Here is a 27,131-nt window from a genome sequence, read left to right as displayed (position 1 = left end):
AGGCAAGAGCACAACAGGTTTCTATTTCCGGTGTATTGTAGCATCACGTTTCCGGAGCTCGGCGTTGCTCTTGTGTTCTCGCGAGAGGCGGGAAAGGGCGCAGGGTTTGAAACATGGCGGACGACGTAGACCAGGTGAGTGAATTTTAAGGAGGTGGCTCGGAGCCGCTTCTTGTACTAAACTGCTTTTTCCAAACTCAGGAAAAATGGCCAGTCGCGCCTCTTCTTTCCAAGTCACACGGCCTAATCCGCCCCATCCTTTCCGTAAACACCCCCGTCCGAATTTTGCTGCAGGCCCTGAGGTCTTTTCCGTTAGAAGGCCACCTGATGACTATTCATCACACTCTTCGCTTCGTTTTTTTAAATCTGTAAATTATTATGCGTGCCTACCTCACGGAGCTGTCAGGATTCCAATAGAAAGCCAGATAATAAAGTTAGGAGTTGTTATCATTACTGAGCGCAACAATTATTTACGCATTCAGCAGAGAGAGTGAACATCAGCTTTGTATGGTTAGACACTGTTCTAAGAGCCAGGGACACTGACATCGATATATAAGTGATCCTTGCCATGACTTGGAGCTTATATTCGCGAGGAGAACAGATAAATATAAATATGTAAGATTTATAGGAACTGTGATGTGCTATGAAGGAAACAAGGAACTGGTATGCAGAATAACAGATGGTCCTAGAAGCTTTTTCACCTGGTCTTTTTCTTCCTCAAATATCTTTGGAGATCATGCTGCAACTTAAACTTTCTACTGAAATCTCACCTCCTCAGAGAGGACTTCTGCCCAAATAGCACTCCCCCTACTCTGCTTACCCTGCCTCATTTTTCTTCATAGAACGTTATTTTTTCATATTAAATGTATGCATCTTTATTTAATGTGTCTCTCTCCTGACTAGAATGTAAGTGCCATAACAGTAGGGATTTTGTTTTGTTCATTCTTTTGTCCTTGGGGTTTAGAACAGTGCTGGAAATACTCAACAAATATTTGAGTGAATGAGTTAGATGATCAGAGAAGGCCTCTTTTAAAAGCCAATGTATAAAGCTACTGGATGAAAAGAACAGAAAGTGGGCATCCCAGACAGAGGCTTAGGTAGCAGTAGAACTCTGTCATGTGCATATTCTTACAGTATTATAATTATTCGTATGCCTATCCACATTAGAATGAGCTCCTTGAGGGTGGAGATTGTGACTTCTGTATCATTGTAATCTAACAGTTGGTCATCTGATCCTTTAACAAACACCTGTTGAACTGAGGGATATAGGGACCAGTTGAGTTAGGTTATTTTTTTTTCTCTCATCGGGCCTTTTGAATCTTCAGCGCCTGTTACGAATTCAGTTACCTTCCTCCACTGGCCTTGTGTACTTACTAAAGAAGCTCTCCTTGAATCATCTAACTCTTTAATGGCTGCAACCCTCCCTTCCATGTGGGTGACCCCAAGTCATCCTAGCCCTGACCTCTAAAACCAGTGTTTCTAGCAGTTCTTTAATAATATAATATTAGTAGGAATCTTTTTTTTTTTTTTTTTTTTTTTGATGGAGTCTCACTCTATCGCCCAGGCTGGAGTGCAGTGGCGTGATCTCAGTTCACTGCAACCTTTGCCTCCTGGTTCAAGCGATTCTCCTGTCTCAGCCTCCCAAGTAGCTGGGACTACAGGCACGTGCCAGCACGCCTGGCTATTTTTTGTATTTTTAGTAGAGACGGGGTTTCACCATGTTGGCCAGGCTGGTCTCAAACTCCTGACCTCAGGTGATCTGCCTTTCTCAGCCTCCCAGAGTGCTGGGATTCAGGCGTGAGCCACCACGCCCAGCCAATAGGAACCATTTCTAAGTATTAATGTTTTCTACTTTCCTGGCACTGTTTTAAATGCATTAACTAGTTTCATCCTCATAAGAATCCAGAAGGAAGGTTGTGGCTTTCTCAATTACAAATGAAGAATCTGAGAATTACAGATGGCATGATTTTTAATCTCAGTTCATAAATGTCAGGTCACGGCCAGGAGTTGAACCCGGACTGCCTGACTCCGAAGTCAGTGCTTGTTTGCTTGCTGGCACCATCTTGGCTCACTGCAACCTCCACCTCCCAGACTCAGGCAATCCTCCCACCTCAGCCTCGGAGTAGCTGGGACTACAGGCACATGCCACCATGCCTGGCTAAGCCAGTGCTTTGAACCAGTGTTCTATTCTGGCTACTAAATAATCATCTTACTGGCCAGTTGGCAGCCTAACCTCAACCTGTGCTGAATTCATAATCTTCCCATAAACCTACACCTCTACTTGGCATTCTGACTAGTATATGGTAGGCATTAAGTGTTTTTCCTGTGATTACATAATATTTGAGATAAAGCTAAAGTCCCTGAGACGCTATACCCTGAAATTGGGTCAGGCAGTTTGGATTTTGAGGGAACAAAGTATAGTCATGATTATTTTGCTGTGTTAACTCCTTCTTATGTATGCGTGTTTTAATCTGCATTTATATAGCACATACTATGTGAAAAGCTCTGTTCTAAGCCTTCATATATGTCACTTAAGCCTCATAAAAACAGTATTAGGTAGACACTATTACCTCCATTTTACAGATTAGGAGACTGAGGCAGAAAAAGGTTAAATAACTTGCACATGGTCATACAGCATAGCAGTGATTTAAGCACTACTTTATCTCTAGTACTATATTACTAAACCTGTTTCTCTTATCAGCAACAAACTACCAACACTGTAGAGGAGCCCCTGGATCTTATCAGGCTCAGCCTAGATGAGCGAATTTATGTGAAGATGAGAAATGACCGAGAGCTTCGAGGCAGATTACATGTGAGTAAATTTATCAAGTTACCTTGAAATCAGATTCCTTCCCACCCCCACTCCCTTGAAATGTAAAACCTGTTCAGAGTGAAAGGGTATTTTGAAGGAAGAGAGGGTAGTGGAAAATCACCCATGTTTCCATAAGCCAGATGAAGCTGCATGTATTCACATTTTTAATATTTTTTCTTTTAATAGAAATATATTTTTTATAGAACATTTTTATTCCCTTCATTTTTCCCTTCTGTTTATTTGTAAATAACATTTATTTGTCCTCCATTCTTAAATGTTTTTTAAACTTAAAACACAAATATGTGTTTTATTATGAAAAGTTAAACAGCACAAAAATATATAGAGTAAAAAGTGAAATCCCATTTCCTCTACTAGTAACCACTCTTAAAAATTGGATTATCTTGGCCGGATGCAGTGGCTCATCCCTGTAATCTCAGCACTTTGGGAGGCTAGGGCAGGAGGATCACTTGAGGCCAGGAGTTCTCTGTGTTGCCAGCCTGGGCAACATAGAGAGATCCTGTCTCTACAAAAAATAAAAATAAAAAAATTAAAAATTGGGTTACTGTTTCTGTATGTTTACACACATACATTCATATATGTACATATGCACATACTTGCACTATGTACACCCTACCTCTACAAAACATGGATCCTGCTATACACGTTTTTCAGCACCTTTTTTTTTTTTCACTTAATCTTTCTTGGAGATTATTGATCATTAGTGCATTTAATTCTCATTTGTTCCCTTTAATGACTACCTAGGATTCTGTATATGATAGTGATCGATTTTTTTTTCATTTCTTGCTACAAATACTTACATAAATACTTGCAGTAAGCATTTTTTTTACATATTTATTTGTGCATATCTGCAAAATATCTGTAGAATTGGTCCCTTGAAGTAATCCCATTTGTTCATAGAGTACCCTCAAGGTTTTACCTCTTCTTAATGACTTGTTGCTTTCCTAAGTGTGTTGTTTTTAGTGTTGCTACTTTACCCTAAAGTGATTGAAAATAGCTAACATTTATTGAGCATTAGTTATAGACCAGCTACTATTATTCTAAGCATTTTGTGTGTGATATCTGATTTAATCTTTGTAACAACCCTGTGATGATACATACTAATTATTCCTGCTTTGCACTGTAGGAAGCTCAGGCTCAGAAAGGTACAGTCACTTGCCAGTAAAGGGAGAGCTAGGATTTGAATCTAGATTGTCTGACCTGAGCCCCACTCTTAAGTACTGTGGTTCCACCTTCCACAAAACCTAACGATAAAGAACCTCTGGGCTTGGGAAGGAAATAGGGACCCAGGGAGACAACCTACAGTTGGCCTTAAAGGAAGAGAGACTCCAGGAAAGGAATAGTGGTAACTTCAGGAATACAAATGGAATTGAGCTTAATTACTTAAGTCTGTGGCCCTTGGAGGCTTCTTCAGTTCCCTGTGTAAACTTGATGGTCTCTATCCTAAATGGCCCCAACTTTCTGTTTGTTTTGTGCCCCTCAGTTATACATTTTTGCTCTTGTTAGTGTGCCCTGCTTAAAGCAGTTCCCCACGTGGCTGACAAGTGACTTTTATTTTGATGTGAGCAGGTGAACCTTGTAACACGTTAGAAGTAAACTTGAGTTCTGAACAAAGTCCCAGCTTTAAAGTGCACCTTTTAGTAAAATGAATGAACTTTGGAGCTTGGATTTAATATCTTAGCTGCAACATTTATTGATTGAACCCACAGGTGCATTTAAGTTTTGGATAGGTTAGAAATGGGCAGGGTGTTGCTCTGCTTACTTTCTCTCTGCAACATGTAGTCTACCGTGTGCCTTTAGAAGACTGCAATGCCATCATCTTACCAGTAAACAAAGGATTTTATCTTCTTTACTGTATTTTTCTTGTCACATTGTTATAGGTGAATTTGAAGGATGTCTACTGATAAATGATGAAGATGGATCTGCTGTTGTTCATAATTAAATATTATAAATGATGTGACTGCCTTAGATAACAAGTGGGGTGGAGACTTTAAAAATAATTTCAAGTGATTTTGAGTAAATTTATTATTGGCCATATGAGCAGTTTTATATTTTTATCAAGTCAATTAAGTAATCATTTGAAATGACTCGTAAAGAAACAGTGTATTAGTACAGTAGGATTACTTTTTATTTGCATGTAAAAGTTTGTGATGTAAGTATCAAATGCCTTAGTTGTAATTGAGCAATTTGCATATTGTTAAGCCTTGATCATTTTCATAATTTGATTATTAAATTTCTTGGTTCTTTACCCTCCCACTTGAGGCTTATGATCAACATTTAAATATGATCTTGGGAGACGTGGAAGAAACTGTGACTACTATAGAAATTGATGAAGAAACATATGAAGAGATATATAAAGTAAGTCATGCAATTCTATTCATTGCTTTGCAAATATCAGCTGTTCTCTTTCAAACAGCTTAACTCATATTTATGGGAAGCGCGTCATGTTTTGACACCTACTTATGGACTCAGTAGAGCACAGCAATTAAATGCAGGGGTTCTGGCATCTGACAGACGTTGTTGCCAGTACTGGCCTGACCACTTCCTATTTGGGCTATCTTGGGCAAGGGAATTAAGTTAGCTGACTTCTCATTGGTAAGCAGGAATACTACCACTTACCTCATAGGGTTCCCAGATTCAGTGAGATACAACAATGCAAGATGGCTATGTATAGTAGTGTGTAACAGTAATAGTGGACAGTGTTCTTTCATTTTCTATGGATTTGATCTGTTAATACTTAATTTATTAGAAACTGAAACTGAAAAAGTTTTTAAATATTTATTCATTAAAAAAACCTGGCTGGGCATCGTGGCTCACACCTGTAATCCCAGCACTTTGGGAGGCCAAGGCAGGTGGATCACCTGAGGTCAGGAGTTCGAGACCAGCCTCACCAACATGGTGAAGCCCCATCTTTACTAAAAATACAAAAAATTAGCCGGGTGTGGTGGCATATGCCTGTAATCCCAGCTACTTGGGAGACTGAGGCAGGAGAACTGCTTGAATCCTGGAGGCAGAGGTTGCAGTGAGCTGAGATTGTGCCATTGCACTCCAGCCTGGTCAACAAAAGTGAAGCTTGTTGACCGATTCTACCAATTCTAAGATGCACTTTTTCTTAAATTTTAGCATCTCAAAAATCTGATTGCATCTTACAGGTGATGTGATAAAAAAAGAATTGTGTCATAATTTAATTGGCAAAATTTTTCCTTTTTCGGTTCAACTAAGCTTACAAATGATACCTTAAATGTGATAAAATATGGACAAAAAAAAAAAAAAGGCCGGGCACGATGGCTCACACCTGTAATCCCAGCAGTATGAGAGGCCGAAGCCTGTGGATCACCTGAGGTCAGGAGTTCAAGACCAGCTTGGCCAACATGGCAAAACCCTGTCTCTACTAAAAATACAAAAACTTAGCTAGGTGTGGTGGCGTGTGCCTGTAATCCCCCCTACTTGGGAAGCTGAGGCAGGAGAACTGCTTGAACCCTGGAGGTGGAGATTGCAGTGAGCTGAGATTGTACCATTGCACTCCAGCCTGGTCAACAAGAGTGAAACTCCATCTCAAAAAAAAAAATCCGGGCACGGTGGCTCACACCTGTAATCCCAGCACTTTTGAGAGGCCAAAGCGTGTGTATCACCTGAGTTCAGGAGTTTGAGACCAGCCTGGCCAACATGGCAAAACCCTGTCTCTACTAAAAACACAAAAAATCAGCCGGCCATGGCGACAGGCACCTGCAATCCCAGCAACTCGGGAGGCTGAGGCAGCAGAATCACTTGAATCCGGGAGGTAGAGATTGCGGTAAGCTGAGATCGTGCTACTGTACTCCAACCTGGGGGACAGAGTGAGACTTTGTCTCAGAACAAAACCAAAACACCTATCACATGTTACTGTAACATTTTTATGAACAATAAATATTTTCTAAAACAAAATGTTTAATGAGGAATGTCTTTGTTTTACGTTTTTGCAAATCTCTTTAATGCTTGGCTTAATCAATGACAGCTAGAAGATTCTTATATCTTTTTTCTGCATTAAATGTATCATGAGATGTTATTGTAAATGAAGCAAATCTGACCACACAGATAGGTAGTTGGAAAGGAAGAAGTATGTTTTGTGGATGTTCCACCTTTGATACTATACCCAAACTGAACAAGTGGTAGTCAGTCAAAGGTTATTTGCAGTCTGGAATCTGAAACGATAACAGTAAACTTTTTGTACTCTTGTTAGGTGAAAATTCATTAATCTGCCTTGCACTTCAAATGGATCTTTTACTCATGCATGATTTGGTTATATCAGGCACTGGTTCTTTAGAAAATAGTTCATTGAGCTATGCAGATTCATTTTATTTGTTCAATGTTTTTAAAAAAATTACATTTATTAGTATCACCAATGATCTTGTCAGAAAGGTCTTTTTTTTTTTTTTTTTTTTTCTAGGACAGAGTCTCCCTGTGTCACCCAGGCTGGAGTGCAATGGCGATCTCAGCTCACTGCAGCCTCCGCCTCCCGGGTTCAAGCAATTCTTGTGCCTCAGCCTCCCAAGTAGCTGGGATTATAGGCATGTGCCACCACGCACAGCTAATTTTTGTGTTTTTAGTAAAGACGGGGTTTCACGATGTTGGCCAGGCTGGTCTTGAACTCCTGGCCTCCCAAAGTGCTGGGATTACAGGTGTGAGCCAATGTGCCAGGCCGTAGCAGAGAGATCTTTAAGATTTGGGAAGCCAGTTTCTGAGCCTGCCAGGGCATACTGGTTAAAATGTGGGCTCAGAGTACAAGACTACATGGATTCAAATCTTGACTCCCTTGCTTATCACCTTTTTAATTGGGCCAGCTCACCTACCCTGTCTGTGAATGTGTTTCCTTGTCTGTAAACTGGGAATAATAATAGGACCCACTTCATATAACCGTGGAGGATTCATTGAGGGCTACATGAAAAGCCTTCAGATTAGTGACAGGCACATTGTAACTGTTAAACTGTTAGCCTTCATTGGATTTTGTAGTTCTGCTTTATCCTGGCATTCCTCCTCTCTGACCACACCTGACTCCTTTGCTAGTGTTCTTTCTCCTAAGTGTAAACATTTCACATTTTTTTCTTGTTTTTTAATTTTTACTTATTTATGTATTTTTGCTGGCTTATTTCTCCAAGAAAGAATAGTATTTTTTAAAATCTGCATTTTTTTCCCTTTAGGAATTTCATTTAGTAACTATTGTTTGGTGGTTGTTACTGTTTTCTTAACATGGACACAATCATAAGTACCAATTCTAAGATGCACTTTTTCTTAAATTTTAGCATCTCAAAAATCTGATTGCATCTTACAGGTGATGTGATAAAAAAAGAATTGTGTCATAATTTAATTGGCAAAATTTTTCCTTTTTCGGTTCAACTGAGCTTACAAATGATATCTTAAATGTGATAAAATATGGACTATGCAGCTTTAATATTCTGCTTTATTCATGTAACATTATTAACATAAGAATTTTACCATGGGAGTAGACTCTTCATAAGCATTTTAATGCTCTTGTCTTGAATTCTGCTTGTGACAGAAATGACTCTTCAACTGTGGTGTCTATTCTTACAGAGAAGGGAACACTGCCACTTACTCCATGTTTGCAGTGAACCAACAGCAAGGTCCACCTCTGTCATCCCTAGTAGTCTGCTCCAAGTGCGGTTCCTCCTGAAACTGTTTGAAGGTGCTATGTGCGTGCACATGTGCATTTCTCTGGGTGGAGTGTCTATAACAGTCTCAGTAGTTACTGACCTCCATTAAGATTAATTGCTGCCTTCACTACTGGGACTAGTTAGCTCCTGAACGCTGTGTGCTGGCGTGCATGTGATCTCTCTTGTGCCTAGAATTGCAGCTGCAGAACAGTCAGCAAAGTCTGTTAAGTTAATGAGTTTTTTTCACATTGCCATGATGTATTGGGTAAAACATTGAAAATGGAATCTTTGGATGACTGAGAATACTTCAGTGTGTAAATGTGTATTAACAATAGACTTAGAAAGGAAAGACAGTGATATTATGGAGAGCGTCTGCATCTGGTTCGGTGCCATGGAGACTAACTACTTCACTGTCCTGTGCGCTCTTCTTACTCATCTCCAAGATGGGAAACCAAGATGGGAAACCAGACTAAATGGTTTCTTACCTTGACCGATTTTACATGTTGCTCTCTCTCTCGTCTATTGAAATAACTAATGAACATCAACGTTATCACCAAAACAGTATGGGGGACCCATAAACCATACGGTTGTTGGGTTTTTTTCCCCCTATAACTTACATAATTGACTTCTAAATAATTAATTTGACTGCTGACTTATAAATGGGAAGATGGAAAGCAGTCAGTCTTACTCTTCTGATTCTTGGTCCTCCATAATTGGAGTTTCCATTTTACAGATTGTGAACAGTCTGTGTTATTTGACCCAGCCTACTTTTTTGGCTGTCCATCATGTGTACTACCTTCCTTCACCAAACACCTCATAGTTTGGTTCACCAGACAGTTTCTCTTGGGGACATTGCACCCTTTTGTAACTAAGCCCTCTGCTCCCTCTGCTTGCCTGAAGGTCTTCTACAGCATCAGGTGGCTCTTCTAGACCTTTCTGTACATTAGCACTCTAATAATAGAACTATCTGCAGTAGTGAAAATTTCTATCTAAGCTGTCATTACAGGAGCTGTGAGCCACATGTGGCTGTTTGGCACTTGATGTGGGTGCTGGTGTGACTAAGGAACTGAACATTTAATTTTATTTAATTTTAATTTAATGAGCCACCTGTGGCTAGTGGCACTTGAATTAGAGCAGCTCTAGACCTGCTCCCTCATACAGAGCTAACTCTTTATGGTCCATGCTGAGACCATATGGTCCATATCACCCTATAGTACTTAACACATATTTCTTTTCTTACTCATTTTAAGTTGCTTCCATTTTAATTTAACTTTTTGAATAGATGCTAGACTCACACAGTCTTAAAATCACAAAATGCAGAAAGGAACACAGTGTAGTAAAAAGTCTTCCACCCCATCCTCTGTTCATCATCTTTACACCCGACCCCCAGACATAAGCACTGTTACTGGTTTCTTGAGAATCTTCTCATGTCTTTATGCATATGCTAATGAATGTTAATTATTCTCCCTTCCCCTGTTTTTTTATCTCAGTGCTCTTTCCCTTTCATACATAGCTTCCTTGTGCTTTCATTTTTAGCTTTATGGTACTTCATTGTATAGATGTACCATAATTTAACTGTTTTCCTGTTGATGGACAGATAGCCACTTCCAATATTTTCCTAATAAAACCTATTCTGCTGTAAATAATTTTATCTTTTTTTTTTTTTTTAAATTATACTTTAAGTTCTGGGTTACATGTGCATAACATGCAGTTTTGTAACATGGGTATACACGTGCCCTGGTGGTTTGCTGCACCCATCAACCCATCACCTACATTAGGTATTTCTCCTAATGTTATCCCTCCCCTAGCCTACCAGCTCCCGACAGGCCCTGGTGTGTGATGTTCCCCTTCCTGTGTCCATGTGTTCTCATTGTTCAACTTCCTCTTTTGAGTGAGAACATGGGGTGTTTGGTTTTCTGATCTTGTGATATTTTGCTGAGAATGATGGTTTCCAGCTTCATCCATATCCCTGCAAAGGACACGAACTCCTTCTTTTTTATACCTGCACAGTATTCCATGATGTATATGTGCCACATTTTCTTAATCCAGTCTATCACTGATGGACATTTGGGTTGGTTCCAAGTCTTTGCTATTGTGAATAGTGCCGCAATAAACATACATGTTCATGTGTCTTTATAGTAGCATGATTTACAATCCTTTGGGTACATGCCCAGTAAAGTGATGCCTGGGTCAAATTTTATTTCCAGTTCTAGATCCTTGAGGAATCGCCACACTGTCTTCCACAGTGGTTGAACTAATTTATGCTCCCACCAACAGTGTAAAAGCATTCTAATTTTTCCACAACCTCTCTAGCATCTGTTGTTTCCTAACTTTTTAATGATCACCATTCTAACTGGCATGAGATAGTATCTCATTGTGGTTTTGATTTGCATTTCTCTATTGACCAGTGATGACGAGCATTTTTTCATATGTCTTTTGACTGCATAAATGTCTTCTTTTAAGAAGTGTCTCTTCATATCCTTTGCCCATTTTTTGATGGGGTTGTTTTTTTCTTGTAAATTTGTTTAAGTTCTTTGTAGATTCTGGATATTAGCCTTTTGTCAGATGGGATAGATTGCAAAAATTTTCTCCCATTCTGTAGGTTGCCTGTTCACTCTGATGATAGTTTCTTTTGCTATGCAGAAGCTCTTTAGTTTAGTTAGATCCCATTTGTCAATTTTGGCTTTTGTGGCCATTGCTTTTGGTGTTTTAGACATGAAGTCTTTGCCCATGCCTGTGTCCTGAATGGTATTGCCCACGTTTTCTTCTAGGATTTTTATGGTCCTAGGTCTTACATGTAAGTCTTTGATCCATCTTGAGTTGATTTTTATAAAAGGTTTAAGGAAGCGATCCAGTTTCAGTTTTCTGCATATGGCTAGCCAGTTTTCCCAACACCGTTTATTAAATAGGGAGTCTTTTCCCTATTTCTTGTGTCAGATCTTTGTGTCAAAGATCAGGTGGTTGTAGCTGTGTGGTGTTATTTCTGAGGCCTCCGTTTTGTTCCATTGGTCTATATATCTGTTTTGGTACCAGTACCATGCTGTTTTGGTTACTGTAGCCTTGTAATATAGTTTGAAATCAGGTAGTGTGATGCCTCCAGCTTTGTTCTTCTTGCCCAGGATTGCCCTGGCTATGCAGGCTCTTTTTGGTTCCATATGAAGTTTAAAGTATTTTTTCTCAATTCTGTGAAGAAAGTCAGTGGTAGGTTGATGGGGTTAGCATTGAATCTATAAATTACTTTGGGCAGTGTGGCCATTTTCATAATATTGATTCTTCCTATCCATGATCATAGAATCTTTTTCCATTTATTTGTGTCCTCTCTGATTTCCTTGAGCAGTGGTTTGTAGTTCTCCTTGAAGAGGTCCTTCATATCCCGTGTAAGTTGTATTCCTAGGTATTTTATTCTCTTAGTAGCAATTGTGAATGGGAGTTCACTCATGATTTGGCTCTTTATTTGTCTGTTATTTGTGTATAGGAATGCTTGTGATTTTTGCACGTTGATTTTTTTATCCTGAGGTTGCACATCAGCTTAAGGAGGTTTTGGACTGAGACGATGGGGTTTTCTAAATATACAATCATGTCATCTGCAAACAGAGACAATTTGACTTCCTCTTTTCCTATTTGAATACCCTTTATTGCTTTCTCATGCCTGATTGCCCTGGCCAGAACTTCCAATACTATGTTGAATAGGAATGGTGAGAGAGGGCATCCCTGTCTTGTGCCGGTTTTCAGAGGGAATGTTTCCAGTTTTTGCCCATTCAGTATGATATTGACTGTAGGTTTGTCATAAATAGCTCTTATTATTTTGAGATATGTTTCATCGATACCTAGTTTATTGAGAGTTTGTAGCATGAAGAGGTGTTGAATTTTGTTGAAGGCCTTTTCTGCATCTATTGAGATAATCATGTGGTTTTTGTGACTGATTCTATTTATGTGATGGGTTATATTTATTGATTTGCATATGCTGAACCAGCCTTGCATCCCAGGGATGCAGCTGACTTGATCGTGGTGGATCAGCTTTTTGATGTGCTGCTGGATTCAGTTTGCCAGTATTTTATTGAGGATTTTCGCATCAATGTTTATCAGGGATATTGGCCTGAAATTTTATTTTTTGTGTGTGTGTCTCTGCCAGGCTTTGGTATCAGGATGATGCAGGCCTCATAAAATGAGTTATGGAGGATTCCCTCTTTTTCTATTGTTTGGAATAGTTTCAGAAGGAATGGTACCAGCTTCTCCTTGTACCTATGATAGAATCCGGCTGTGAATCTGTCTGGTTCTGGACTTTTTTTGGTTGGTAGGCTATTAATTACTGCCTTAATTTCAGAACTTGTTATTGGTCTATTCAGGGATTCAACTTCTTCCTGGTTTAGACTTGGGAGGGTGTAAGTGTCCAGGACTTTATCCATTTCTTCAAGATTTTCTAGTTTATTTGCATAGAGATGCTTATAGTCTTCTCTGATTGTAGTTTGTACTTCTGTGGGATCAGTGGTGATATCCCCTATATCATTTTTTATTGCATCTATTTGATTCTTCTCTCTTTTCTTCTTTATTAGACTGGCTAGCGGTCTATTTTGTTGATTTTTTTTTTTTAAACCCTCCTGAATTCATTGATTATTTTTTCAGGGTTGTTCATGTCTCTGTCTCATTCAGTTCTGCTCTGATCTTAGTTATTTCATGTCTTCTAGCTTTTGATTTGTTTGCTGTTGCTTTTCTAGTTCTTTTAATTTTGATGTTAGGGTGTCAATTTTAGATATTTCCTGCTTTCTCTTGTGAGCATTTAGTGCTATAAGTTTCCTTCTAAACACTGCTTTAAATGTGTCCCAGAGATTCTGGTACGTTATGTCTTCGTTCTCATTGGTTTCAAAGAATGTCTTTATTTCTGCCTTCTTTTCATTGTTTACCCAGTAGTCATTCGGAAGCAGGTTGTTCAGTTTCCATGTATTTGTGGTTTTGAGTGAGTTTCTTAATCCTGAGTTCTAATTTGATTGCACTGTGGTCTGAGAGATTGTTTGTTAAGATTTCCTTTCTTTTGCATTTGCTGAGGAGTGTTTTACTTCCAATTATGTGGTCAATTTTAGAATAAGTGCAGTGAGGGGCAGAGAAGAATGTATATTCTGTTGATTTGGGGTGGAGAGTTCTGTAGAGGTCTATTAGGTCGGCGTGGTCCAGAGCTGAGTTCAAGTCCTGAATATCCTTGTTAATTTTCTGTCTCGTTGATTATCTGATATTGACAGTGGGGTGTTAAAGTCTCCCACTATTATTGTGTGAGAGTCTAAGTCTCTTTGTAGGTTTCTAAGAACTTGTTTTATGAATCTGGGTGCTCCTGTATTGGGTGCATATGTATTTAGGATAGTTAGCTCTTCTTGCTGCATTGTTCCCTTTACCATTATGTAATGCCTCTCTTTGTCTCTTTTGATCTTTGTTGGTTTAAAGTCTGTTTTATCAGAGATTAGAATTGCAACTCCTGCTTTTTTTGCTTTACATTTGCTTGGTAAATATTCTTCCATCCCTTTATTTTGTGCCTATGTGTGTCTTTGCATGTGAGATGGGTCTCCTGAATACAGTACACTGATGGGTCTTGACTCTATCCAATTTGCCAGTCTGTTTCTTTTAATTGGAGCATTTAGCCCGTTTATGTTTAAGGTTAATACTGTTATGTGTGAATTTGATCCTGTCGTTATGATACTAGCTGGTTGTTTTGCCTGCCTGTTAGTTAATGTAGTTTCTTCATAATGTCCATGTTCTTTACAATGTAGTGTGTTTTTGCAGTGGCTGGTACTGGTTGTTCCTTTCCATGTTTAGTGCTTCTTTCAGAGCTCTTTTTTTTTTTTTTTTTTTTTTTTTTTTGAGACGGAGTCTTGCTCTGTAGCCCGGGCTGGAGTGCAGTGGCCGGATCTCAGCTCACTGCAAACTCCGCCTCCCGGGTTCACGCCATTCTCCTGCCTCAGCCTCCGGAGTAGCTGGGACTACAGGCGCCCGCCACCTCGCCCGGCTAGTTTTTTGTATTTTTAGTAGAGACGGGGTTTCACCGTGTTAGCCAGGATGGTCTCGATCTCCTGACCTCGTGATCCACCCGTCTCGGCCTCCCTAAGTGCTGGGATTACAGGCTTGAGCCATAAGGCCGGCCTGGTGGTGACAAAATCCCGCAGCATTTGCGTATCTGTAAAGGATTTTATTTCTCCTTCACTTATGAAGCTTAGTTTGGCTGGATATGAAATTCTGTGTTGAAAATTCTTTTCTTCAAGAACGTTGAATGTTGGCCCCCACTCCCCTCCCCTCTGGCTTGTAGGGTTTCCGTAGAGAGATCCGCTGTTAGTCTGATGGGCTTCCCTTTGTGAGTAACCCGACCTTTCTCTCTGGCTGCCCTTAACGTTTTTTCCTTCATTTCAACCTTGGTGAATGTGACGATTATGTGTCTTGGGGTTGCTCTTCTTGAGGAGCGTCTTTGTGGTGGTCTGTATATTTCCTGAATTTTAATGTTGGCCTGTCTTACTAGGTTGGGGAAGTTCTCCTGGATAATATCCTGAAAAGTGTTTTCCAACTTGGTTCCATTCTCTCTGTCACTTTCAGGTACACCAATCAAATGTAGATTTGTTCTTTTCACATAGTCCCATATTTCTTGGAGGCTTTGTTTGTTCCTTTTTATTCTTTTTTCTCTAATATTGTCTTCTCTCTTTATTTCATTAAGTTGATCTTCAATCACTGATGTGCTTTTTTCCACTTGATCGATTCAGCTATTGATACTTGTTTATTCTTCATGAAGTTCTCGTGCTATGTTTTTCAGCTCCATCAGGCCATTTATGTCCTTCTCTATGTTGGTTATTCTAGTTAGCAATTTGACTAACCTTTTTTCAAGGTTCTTCGATTCCTTGCATTGAGTTATAACATGCTCGTTTAGCTCGGAGGTGTTGGTTATTACCCACCTTCTGAAGCCTACTTCTGTCAGTTAGTCAGACTCATTCTCTGTCCAGCTTTGTTCCCTTGCTGGCAAGGAGTTGTGATCCTTTGGAGGAAGAGAGGCGTTCTTGTTTCTGGAATTTTCAGCCTTTTTGTGCTGGTTTTTCCCCATCTTTGTGGATTTATCTACCTTTTGTCTTTGATATTGGTGACTTTCGGATGGGGTCTTTCGGTGGACGTGCTAATTCTTTCTGTTTGTTTGTTTCCTTTTAACAGTCAGGCCCCTCTGCTGCCAGTCTGCTGGAGTTTTCTGACCCTGTTTGCCTGGGTATCACCAGCAGAGGCTGCAGAGCAGCAAAGATTGCTGCCTGTTCTTTCCTCTGAAAGCTTCAACCCAGAGGGACACCTGCCAGATGCCAACCAGAGCTCTCCTGTGTGAGGTGTCTGTTGGCCCCAACTGGGAGGCGTCTCCCAGTCAGTGTATACGGGGGTCAGGGACCCACTTGAGGAGGCAGACTGACCCTTGGCAGAGCTCGAATGCTGTGCTGGGAGGTCTGCTGCTCTCTTCAGAGCCATCAGGCAGAGACGTTTAAGTCTGCTATAAGCCCCTGACTGGAGCTGCTGCCTTTTTTACAGAGATAGCCTGTCCAGAGAGGAGAAATCTCAATTTTATCCTTTTCTTAAGGTGAGAGTATACCTGCAGAATAAATTCATACTTTCTCTCTTTTTATTTCTGGAATGGGGATTCTAGGAGGACAGTCCATGTTTTATTCATCTCCCTGTGTCTAATGCCTATCATAGTACCTGACACATAATGGGCACTGCAAATGTTTGTATGAGTGGACTTCAGATTTCATTGCAGGTTGACTCTTAAGTTTTAAACAGAGGATTCTATTTCATTGCAAGGGCTGCAGATCCAAGCCTTGTCACCTATCGGACACACATGCACACTTAAAAAAAAATTTCTGGGTGAAATTCATCACCAGTACTAGAACATTTAATACTTTTCTCTGATATTGAGTTTATAGCATCCTTTTCTTTTTCTTTTTCTTTTTTTTTTTTTTAACCTAGAGCACTTAAGTTTACACACTGAACTCCTTATACTAGAGTCCCCTTCTTTCTCAGGAATTATTTATCTGTAGCCAGATCTCCTGCCTGGGTGTTACGACCAGACAGCCCAGGGGAGAGTCCTCACACATGGGTTGTTGAAAGTATACTCTTGTGGGCATATTAGTTTGTGTTGGCTAGACTATGGTAACAGGTACCCCCTAAATATGTACTGGCTCAGCAGAGTCACAGATGTGCAGTGGCTCTTCACTGCTGGAGTTTGTTTCTCAATGACATAATTATTCTAGGTAGGTTTCCTCCACGCAGTCATTCAGGAACCCAGACTCCTTGTGTCTTGTGGCTCCTCCAACCCCTAAGTCTTTTGTCATCGTTTCACATCCAGCCAGTGGGAGCAAAAAGGAGTGGAGGAGTGTACATGAGAAGTTTATGAATCAGCCTGGAAGTATTACACCTCTTAAATTTTTTAGGATAGAGCTCAGTGATATGACCCTACCCAACTGTAAGGGAGCCTGGGAAATACAGTAGAATTGTGTGCCTAGGAAGGAAGAAGGAATTTTTATGAACAGCTAGCAGTTTCTGCCATAGTCTGCCCCCCTGGCAACCAGTGTCTATATATCCCTGTGAGCAAAGGGCTTTAAAAAAAAAAAAATTCTTTATGGAAAAATGGCCATGGGTTAACTTACCAGTTCATTTTCCCTAGAAACAGATAAAATTGGAATGTCAGCTGTGTTAATAAAAAATATTGCTGTATTTTAAAAAGAGGCCCCTGGTTTGTAAACTGCATCTGAACTGAGAGAACTGAATGAGCTCTGAATACTATTAGGAGCCCATAGCAATGGTCTTTCCTGAGAGCAATGCAACCCTTGTAGTGGAGTGTGCCCCCTCCTTGGTGACTATGAAGCCACATTTATGGAACTGTTATAAAAGATACTGGTTCTGGTGTGGAGCTTGGGGCAGTTAAGCCAGGATGGCTCCTGCACCTACCTGCTAACTAAGAAGTCATTTGGGTAGCTAGATAAGAATCCTTGGAATGCTGTAAAGACTTCTGCTGAGACACTTGCCGCTGCCCAGCGGGCATGTGCTGTGTTTCCTTTGTATAAAGCTGTGTGCCCTTGGCTGTCTTGAGCTTTGTGAGTTTGATGGCCAAGTTGCTGCAGAGATCAATGATAGTGGGTGTTGCAGAATCCTACTTCCCAAACAGAACACATCTCTACCCCAAAGGATGCAAGCAGGATATCCAGCTCAGGGTGCAGGACTGCCACGTGACTTTCAGTTCTCTGTCAGACTACATGTGGTCACTTGTACAGACACCCATACTCCGAAGAAGATGAATAATTTACCCCTCCCACATTCATGATAAACACAGCAGGGACAGGATATCCACCACAAAAACTCTCTTTCAGAGAAGGAAGAAATGAGAAACATAAGACAGTTACTGGTCCCTAACAGTGATGAATCCCACTGGGAGGGCATGAATGCTCCCTGTCCTGGTAGCAGCAGAAATGCCCCAGTTAGATGAAATATGTCCCATCCAATGTTTGGAACTTATACTAAATTTAATTGTGCGTCCTACATCTTGATTTGCAAAATATGGCAACCCTAAATGGGGTCTGCAGAGCTTTCAGGGCCAACTTCTATTATGCTGGAAGACTTAAGTAGTCAAAGGTTTTTTGGTTTTTGTTTTTGTTTTTTGCTCAGGCTGATGGTTTCTTTGGCAATGCAATTTCTTTAAAAACTTGGAACATAGGTTTTTGAACTGTTTACATCCAAACAATTCAAAGGGCCAGTAACCTGTCTAAGCTCTTCCCTAGGCATAGTTTATAGGACTGCTTTATTTCTTCAGTTTCTCACCCCTGTTCTGCTTTCTGAAATTAATGTTGACTACCTTGAGGCCATTTGCTACAAAAGTTTGGGTGGAAAGACAACACCCTTAATCTGATCTCTGCCTCAGAGCTGAGTTTGTTTACCTGGGGAATTTTACTGGGCCTTGTTTCTCAAGCCTTTTTTCATACTTACTTCTGTAACTTGTGGTCTAAAAGTCAGTGGGTTTTCTAACCCTGTGAATCCTGTTTCTTTTCATCTCTGCTTGAAAGCCAACTAGTTCTTGCCTGAGCTTTTCTGTTTTTTTCTACTGCCCTGCTAAATGCATTAGGCTGACAGCAACACCTACTAACATTTGGCTTTTCCAGCCTCTTCTCCCAGAGCTCGTAAGTTTAGGAGCCCCTTGGGCTACATTCCAAGTTTTATCTAATATTTTGCCAAGGCATATTAGGATTTCAAACATTCATGTGTTTCTCTACTTCCCAAGGCCTGACCACTAAGCTAATGTGTCAAGGTATCCATTCCATATGTGTGACCACAGTAGCAGACAGAAGTAACACATAATGACTCAGCAAAGTAGAAGTTGATCTTTTGTCCACATGACAGCCCTCGTGGGGTTTAGGTCTGCACAATAGCTTTCTTCCAGGTGGTAAGTCAGGGACCCAGGCTTCGCCTATCAGTGGTTCTGCTATCCCTGAGCTCTCACCATTATCTTAGTTCATTTAGTGTTAGAGGAACGATCGCAGAGGGGTATTCTGGGTCAGTCTGGATATAGTCCTGCCATTTCTGTTTACTTGACATTGGTTAAAGCAATCCTATGGCTACATCTGGTTGCAAGGAAGAATAAGAAACATAGTCCAGCTGTGTGCCCAGGAGGAGGAGAGTGAGTTTTAATGGGTAGCTCCAGTCTCCGCCACAACTGTCGAAAGAAAGCAGTTGATAAATTGGTTCTTGGTGCTACCAAGGTAAGTAATAAGGTTTTTAATCCGATTTTTTTGTGTCATGATGAATCCATTTTTTAACATTTCTGTCACAAACAAGCAGTAATACACAATTGTATAAATATGTTCCGTTTTTTTTTCTTTTCTAGTCAACGAAACGGAATATTCCAATGCTCTTTGTCCGGGGAGATGGCGTTGTCCTGGTTGCCCCTCCACTGAGAGTTGGCTGAAACAAAGAATTTGTCCTGTATGGAAAACAGGAGACTTTGTACAGTGGCCTTTCTAAATGTACAAAACATTCAAAAGAGAAACCTGCATACATTTTGATATTAAGAAATAATTCTGGGGATTCCTCCACGCCGGAAATGAGTTGATTTGCAGATAACTCACAACTTCTTAAGTGAAATGGTATTTTCATTTTTCTTAAGCTCTTCCAATAAATATGACCACCAAGATGCAGAACTCTTTTTCAGGACTTGTTTGCTCCATTATTCTCACAGATATTTTTCTGATTTTTTTTTTTTCTTTAAATTGGTGTTTCCTCATAGATTTTTTTCAGTGCCGTCTTCTGTCTTGTGAATGATTTAAGGTGAGCCCACGTCTTACCTTAGCACACATTTGCAGTGCACCTACTGTGTTTCAGGCACCAGGTTTGAGTGCTGGCAACCAGAGTTTTACCAAAATACTGTCTGGGCCAGACACAGTGGCTCACGCCTATAATCCCAGCAGTTGGGAGGCGGGTGGATCACCTGAGGTCAGGCGTTTGAGACCAGCCTGGCCAACATGGTGAAACCCTGTCTCTACTAAAAATATAAAAATTAGCCAGGCGTGGTGGCGCATACTTGTAATCCCAGCTATTCAGGAAGCTGAGGCAGTAGAATCACTTGAACCCGGGAGGCAGAGGTTGCAGTGAGCCAAGATCACACCATTGCACTTCAGCCTGGGCAACAGAGCGAGACTCTGTGTCCAAAAAAAAAACAAAAGTTTTCTGCCCTCAAATCTTCTGGGGAGGCAGATGTTTAAACCAACAATTGCAGGCAGTAAGATTAGTGCTGATAGAATCATGCACATGCAGGATGCCATAGGAGCATGGGGAAGAGCACCCAAATATGGGAGAAAGGGGCAGACGGACATTGTAAACATTAACCCTGCAATAGAAGACAGAGCAAACCACGATTTCTCTTTTCTCTGGCCGGATTTAATTCTAAATTCAGACGTGGTTCAGCTTGGTCATACCTGCTTATAATTACGACTCAAACCATTTTTCTACTCTTGGATCATTGGCCATTAATGATGAGGGGTCTCAAACAACATGTCTCAGTGACACAGTAAAGCAGAAATTGGCTAAAAGCAAAGTTATTTTTATTTCTAGCTTCAGTCAGCACATAATGCTTAAAACCTAAAGAGAAAAGGAAAAGCATGTTACAGTCTCTCAAACTTTATCAAGACAGGACTTAGAACCTGACCTCCACTATGGTCATTCCATTTTGAAATGTAGAAAATCCAACTTGTGGATGGTTTGTCCGTAAATGAGCTGAATGTGTGTGTGTGTTCATTATCAAGCACGATGTGCTCACAAATGCACGGTACTTTAAGCCTTGTGCGAGAAAGATGCTTTCAGTAGACATATTTAAAAGGTTTTATTTTCCTTACTAATGGTACATGCCGCTGCAAGTTCATGGAGAAGAGAAAAACAAGTGTGAGTGAGCTGATGGAGGTTTCATCTTAGGTGAGGAGGCAGGAGAGACGCCCTCCCTTCACTTGTGCTATCCCCACACTTTATCCTTAAACTGTAGTGGTCCCAGGAGGTAACCTGTTTACAGCAGCCCGTTCACTATTGAAAAATGAACTCCCTCCTGCAGAATGTTAGAAGAAACAACCTCAAAGACCTCAAGCCACCTGTGGTATTAGTGCATGGCAGCAAGATTGAACCTGCCTGCTTCCTACCTGTGTGAGCCTGTGGTGTGGGTGTGGTGCCAAGGCCTTGGCTCTGGGCAGTCTGTTGGCTCCTAGTGTTCACTACAGTGTGGTGTGACAGACCATCTGGCCTCGTTCTGCCAGTCTGCAGTTCTCCCCAGCACTACGTTCATTTTTAGTGGTTTCTGATAGTCACACTGAATTTCTGGACACTTTCTTCTCTTCGTTCTTAGTTATATTTCTCCTTTTTCTCTGGGAACTGATAGTTTACACTAAAACTTTTGGCTATGAGGACTTGATTATACACATTTATAAAACCCATGAACCTTAGTATCTGACATTGTTACTCTCACATGCACATCCAACTACAACATACCCACCCACTTCATTTCCTAGCTGCTAAGATACAGGGGGAGGGACAATAAAAGGTTAACTGCAGAATAGCCACCTGTGTGTTAGGAAATGGAGGGAGGGGAGGCAATATGTGAGTCCTTTTGGAGCTGGGACTCAATCCACAACAAGAGACAGCTCAAACAGGACCCTGCCATGGTCCACATTGAGGTTTCCTCTGCAGGGGTGCTGCCCACTGAGGGATTATGCTGTGAGGGCCCCTGGGAGCCATGCCTCGGGCTTCTGAGTCTGCAGAGCACTCGTGGTCACTGGAGCTGGTGACTGGTGGTTTCTGCAACGAGGTGTCAGATTAGCCTAAGGGGAGCCTCTCCAGCAGGTGTCATGCCTGGATCCCTGTCTTGGTGGTTTTATGAAAGAAGCTGATATGAATTGCCATTGCCTCCCACAAAGAAAAATGGACAAAATATGGGACCACATCTTTGAGATGAAATGTACCCAAAATGAAAAGTAACTTGAGTATCCCAAGTTACACTTAATCGTTAGCTGCAAATGGACGATTTTCAAATTTCAAATGTGATTTTTGAAGATTTGCCCAAACTAGACTACTATCCCTCTACACACTAAGAGGCAGAAAGTGGTTTCACACACCCTTTTATTTAATTTTATATATATTACTTAGTTAAACTGGGTGCGGTGAGGCACACCTGCAAACTCAACCACTAAGGAGACTGAGGCGGGAGGATTACTTGAGCCCAGGAGTTGGAGATCAGGCTGGGCAACATTAACAAGACCCTGTCTCAAATAATACTTAGCTATTGCCCATATTGCTTTTAGCCTGCTGCCAGGAGGCGAGGAATGTTCCATTGTTTGAACAGATGTCAGGTGTGAGTAATGCCCAGCTGTGTTCAATGTAGAAAATTAATAAAAGTTTCAGGAGTCATCCTGGCTAGATCAAGAAGCACAACTGATGTTTCTCTGTCACTCAGCTCTGCTGAACTATGTGGATTTCGTTCGTGGGCAAGCTCCTCCCTGTAGCGGATGCAGACTTCCAGCCTACCTGCCCTCCAGCTGCAGTGGGCTCATCCTCCTTGCTTGGTCCCTGTGCCCAGCTGTGGGCTGGTTTTTACGGCCCTGAGAATGTGGGACTCTGATTGGTCAGGCCTTAGTCACACGTCCATTCCTGGAACTAAGAGCAAGGTTATCCCCACCTGAACTATGTGGTCTGAGTGTAGAGGGAGGGGTTGTTCTCTAAAGGAAACCAGAGGGAAGGGGGAATGGAGCTGGACACAATGCCTATTACAGAGGAAAACTTTTAGTCTGCCCCAACTTATAGGAAAATAAATCCCTTTGGTACTTTGCTATTAGTAACAAATTTCTTAGAACACACCTCCAACTGACACTTTGACTTTAAGCTATTGCTCTGGAATCCAGGAGGTTCTGGAGCAACCTGTGTGGGGATCAGCATGGGTGGAGCTCAGATTTGTTGGCTGACTGGGTAGGAGATGGGCAACACAAGAGGGCTGTTAAGCTGGGGGTAGGTATCAGGGTCCTCAGAGCTTCAGGGGAGGGCAGGGTACTTGAACAGAGTGGACTGAAGAACACTAAGCTCCATGAGACAAATTGCTGCTTACAGGCAGAGACCATATTCACAAACCCTGGCACAGGGCCTGGCCAAGAATTTGTCTTCAATAAATGTTGAATGAATATTTAAATGACAAGAAGACTAGTGCAACAGGGCTTTGTGATCAGCACTGTGGATGGAAGGTTCAAATGGGAGTTTGAAAGAAGGTGAACTTTGCACATTGTTTTCCAGACACTTTTGGTTTCCTTCCCACAAGTGGACAATGTTCCCCATTTTTTTACCCTCGTGGCCATCCTCCCCAGTACCATTTACCTGAAAATATCAGTATTTGCCAACTCCAGATACCTAACTAGTTATTAATTTACATGGAAAACTAATACGAAGAAACAAGGAAGATAAGGCCAAATGCTTTAAATTCCTTTAGATTCATTGCCCAATTTTAATAAACCAGAGCATGTAGGTTCTTATTTCCTTGGCTGCTTCTAGAAATATCCTGGGTGTGGAGGCAGCATGCCCCATTGCAGTTTCTGATACTGATTACTCCAGAGGAATGTTTTCTTGGTGCTCATCCCACCCACCTACAGTGCTGCAGGGATCTGGGCTCGAGTGTTGACACAAGCCCCAGAGTGACCCTTAGTGAGGTGCAGAACTGACCATACAGGGTCTAGCAGTGCAACGGGGTCAAGAGAAACCTGGCCATGAGTCCCTGCTGTGTCACGTACCAGCTAGGCAAATAGCTTCTGTCCTAAGGTCAGTTGTAAGGGCTGGACAGTGGCCCTAGGAGCAGGCTAGGGTGGTGCTGGGATGTTACTGCCAAATCACTGACACCAGGGTCACAGGCACAGAGGTGGAAGGGGCACTGGGAGGCCGCTCCTTCAGCTTATTCCAAGTGTGCCTGCTCTTTCCTTTCCCAGATAGTTTTCAGGAGAATGATGAATTTGAAATAACTTGATTTGTTCCATTGAAAGTTATTTTCAGATGTCTGCTCTGTGCCAGGATCTGTCCACAGAGGCCTGAGCAAGACCAACTATGTGCACGATGCTAAGAGCTGGGAAGGACCTGAAGTGGGTGAGGAGATGGGAGGTGACATGGTGTTGTCGGGGGTGAGGGGAGTGGGGCTCAGATAGAGGTCTGTCTCAGCAAAGAACATTTGAGTGGACATCTGAACAGGCAGGAGGGAACAGGCCCCGAGGGGATTCGGCAAAACAGCATTCTTCCAGAAACTGGAGGCCGTGCAGAGGCTCTGAGATGAGGCTTTTCCTGGTGGAGGGTCGGCAAGGAGGCCAGTCGGCATGGGAAGAGTGAGCCAAAAGTCTGAGACCTGGGAAGTCCAGGCGTCATTCAGCACCTTCATTTCACAGAAGGGGATGAAGAGCCCAAGAGTGAAATAGACTTGCCTGAGGCCACCGTGAGTCCAGGCTAATCTAGTTCTAAAGCCTAAATAAAGGCCACTGTGTGCCCCAGCTCCAGTGGTGCCGCTCATACTGTAGCCTCTGGAGCTGTACAGTGTGCCATTCCTGCAGCTATATTGTTCCCTTCTTCCAATCACAGGCCAGCATTTCACCATCCTTTCCCTTTTCGAAGGAAAGGTTCTTCCTTCTGAGTTCGCAGTGCTATGGGGACCCTGCGTGAGCTGGTATTCAGGAGGGGGAAGACTGCTTCCCTCCCGTTGGCTAGGCCTCGTGGGAGGAGCACAGAGTTGAAAATCACACCCGCAAGGCTCAGCTCGATCACTGTGTGCTCTGTGACTTTTGGCCAGCTCCTCACCCATTCTGGGCTTCCATTCCTCACACGAAGGGAAATGCAGGGAGTTGTTTTTACTCCTAAACCTGCATGTCTTGGTTGGCAACACCAGGTGGTGCTGTGCTCTTTTGCTTTTCCACTTCAGTCCTCACTTTGCAATCAACATGAACTAATACTGGCCAGCAAGCTCTCAGATCGTTTGTGGAACTCCAACCCTACAATAGCTACATAATATGTAGGCCCCAGGGAGAAAGTTGTAAGGGAAAATACCATTCTTGTGGTGCCCATATCCTGCTGAACTGAGATCACCAACAAAGCCGCACTCCAGGTGTGGTGGGTTTTGCTGCGCTGGCTCTGTGCACATGACTGAATGGTGGGTGGAGAGAGCTTTCTTTGGGGCCTGAGGCCGGATTCTGCCATCCTGTTGAGCAGATCCCTTTTCCTGCTCATAGCCTTGGAGTCCTCATCTATACAGTGTCCTTTGAGCTTGAACAATGTGAGTTTTAGGAAAAGGGCTCAATCACTGCTATTGATTAAAAGAGCCTAGGTTTGGAGTTCTTGAAAAACTCTTGGTAGCAGTATCTGAAAGCCGACATTGGTGTGTGCTCGGAAAAGTGAACAGATTTGGAGTGAAAAAGCCATGCGTGTGAACGTTAGCACTGCTGCTTCCCAACTGAATAACAGACTCCACCTCTCTGACCCTTAGTTTCCTCCTCTGTAAATGGGGATAGTGACAGTGCCCCTCAGGAAGAAGGGCTGAGGATGAAAAGATGTCCATCAAGGATGGAGCTCAGGTCCTGCCGTGGAGTCGGAGCTCAGGGCATCTTTGATTCCCTTAATTGGGAATTGGGCCAGCAGCTCTAAATAAGATGCTTCTTGTCTCCTCCTGAATGCCTTTCTGAAAAGACCACCCATAAATATTTATCTGTTTTTATAACAAGGATCCAATCTATTCTTCATGAATCCATAGTTTCTGCCTTGCTGAGTCTACTACAACATTTTTTTTTAAAGTTTTCTTCCATCTCTCCTTGCATTGTTTTTCCTGTATGACTTTTCCAGTCTGAGTTCTGCTAGAAACTGGGTTGGCTAACAGCTGGTCATGATAAGGGTTTGGGAATCAGATGAGGGGACAGGGGAGCTTCCCCTTTGCAGGGTCCTCTGCCCTCCCACTCTGTGGTTCTCAGCAATGTCTTTCTCAGTTCAGCTTCAAGATAGAAGAGAAATGGATGAAACCAGCTCCATGAACAAGGTCACCCCAACAACATCACGAGACAATGACATCACTGTCAGCTTCTGCTCAGGAAAAACCCGGGACTTGAATAACCAAGGGAAAGGGCAGGTCATCCTCATGGCAGATTGACAGAGCTGGTTGCAGACCTCCCCGCCAGGTATCAGAGCCTGGGAATGTGGCTAAAAATGACCCAGGGACCACACCTGCCTCTGGTCAGTTGCCCCCAGCAGCCTTACCACCCTCGTATGCTCAGAACAACGGAATATCACCAGTGGGGTGTTTTATTTCCCCTTTCCTAGAAGAAAGGTTACCAACTGCCAGAATCAAAATAGAACATGAACTGTGTCACTGGAATCCTGTCCAATCCAAGCACACTGATATTGTGCAATGCCCTTTGGAAGATAAAGCAGATAAGCAAAATCTCCAAGTTATTATCACACTGTTGGACCTGGCATTGCAGAAGGCCTCTAGCTGGCCTCTTCTAGGCTTGTCGTGTTTCTGCAACACTGTGTGTCGAGTGCTTTTGTGCTCTAGAGGGACACTTTCATAGGTGAAACCAGGCACAAAGCCTCACAGAAAGAATTATTTTGTTAAAGTGAATAGTTGTCCCCAACTTTTTCCATTTCCCAAGCTCGTAGTTTTATACATTCTTTCTTTTTTTCAGGCTTGGCTTAAATTCTTTACTATTATTTTATTTATTTCTTTTTATTTTTTTGAGACGAAGTCTCCCTCATATCCCCCAGGCTGGAGTGCAGTGGTGCAATCTCAGCTCACTGCTGCAACCTCCGCCTCCCAGGTTCAAGCAATTATCCTGCCTCAGCTTCCCGAGTAGCTGGGATTACAGGCGCCTGCCACCATGCCCGGCTAACTTTTTTTTTTTTTTTTTTTTTTTTTTTTTTTGAGACGTAGTCTCCCTCTGTCACTCAGGCTAGAGTGCAGTGGCACAATCTCGGCTCACTTCAACTTCCGCCTGGCAGGTTCGAACAATTCTCCTGCCCCAGCCTCCCAAGTAGCTGGGACTACAGGCGTGTGCCACCATGCCTGGCTAATTTTTTTTTTTGTATTTTTAGTAGAAACGGGGTTTCACCATGCTGGCCAGGCTG

At 42.0% G+C, this 27,131-nt stretch overlaps 1 protein-coding gene across 1 annotated transcript; it reads left to right on the top strand.

The window, feature by feature from the left end:
• Window positions 1-29: 29 nt before the first annotated feature.
• Window positions 30-19,666, top strand: LSM3 (LSM3 homolog, U6 small nuclear RNA and mRNA degradation associated). The gene is made up of 4 exons (XM_007985313.3): window positions 30-134; window positions 2,701-2,811; window positions 5,092-5,187; window positions 19,354-19,666. Exons 1-4 carry the CDS (start codon window positions 114-116, stop codon window positions 19,432-19,434), a joined length of 309 nt encoding a protein of 102 aa, XP_007983504.1. The 5' UTR covers window positions 30-113; the 3' UTR covers window positions 19,435-19,666.
• The last annotated feature ends 7,465 nt before the right edge of the window (window positions 19,667-27,131 follow it).

This window comes from Chlorocebus sabaeus, chromosome 22 (genome assembly GCF_047675955.1).
Source record: "Chlorocebus sabaeus isolate Y175 chromosome 22, mChlSab1.0.hap1, whole genome shotgun sequence".
Taxonomy (NCBI): Eukaryota; Metazoa; Chordata; class Mammalia; order Primates; family Cercopithecidae; genus Chlorocebus; species Chlorocebus sabaeus.
The sequence above is the reverse complement of the archived record's forward strand: the minus strand, read 5'-3'. Positions and strand labels throughout refer to the sequence as shown.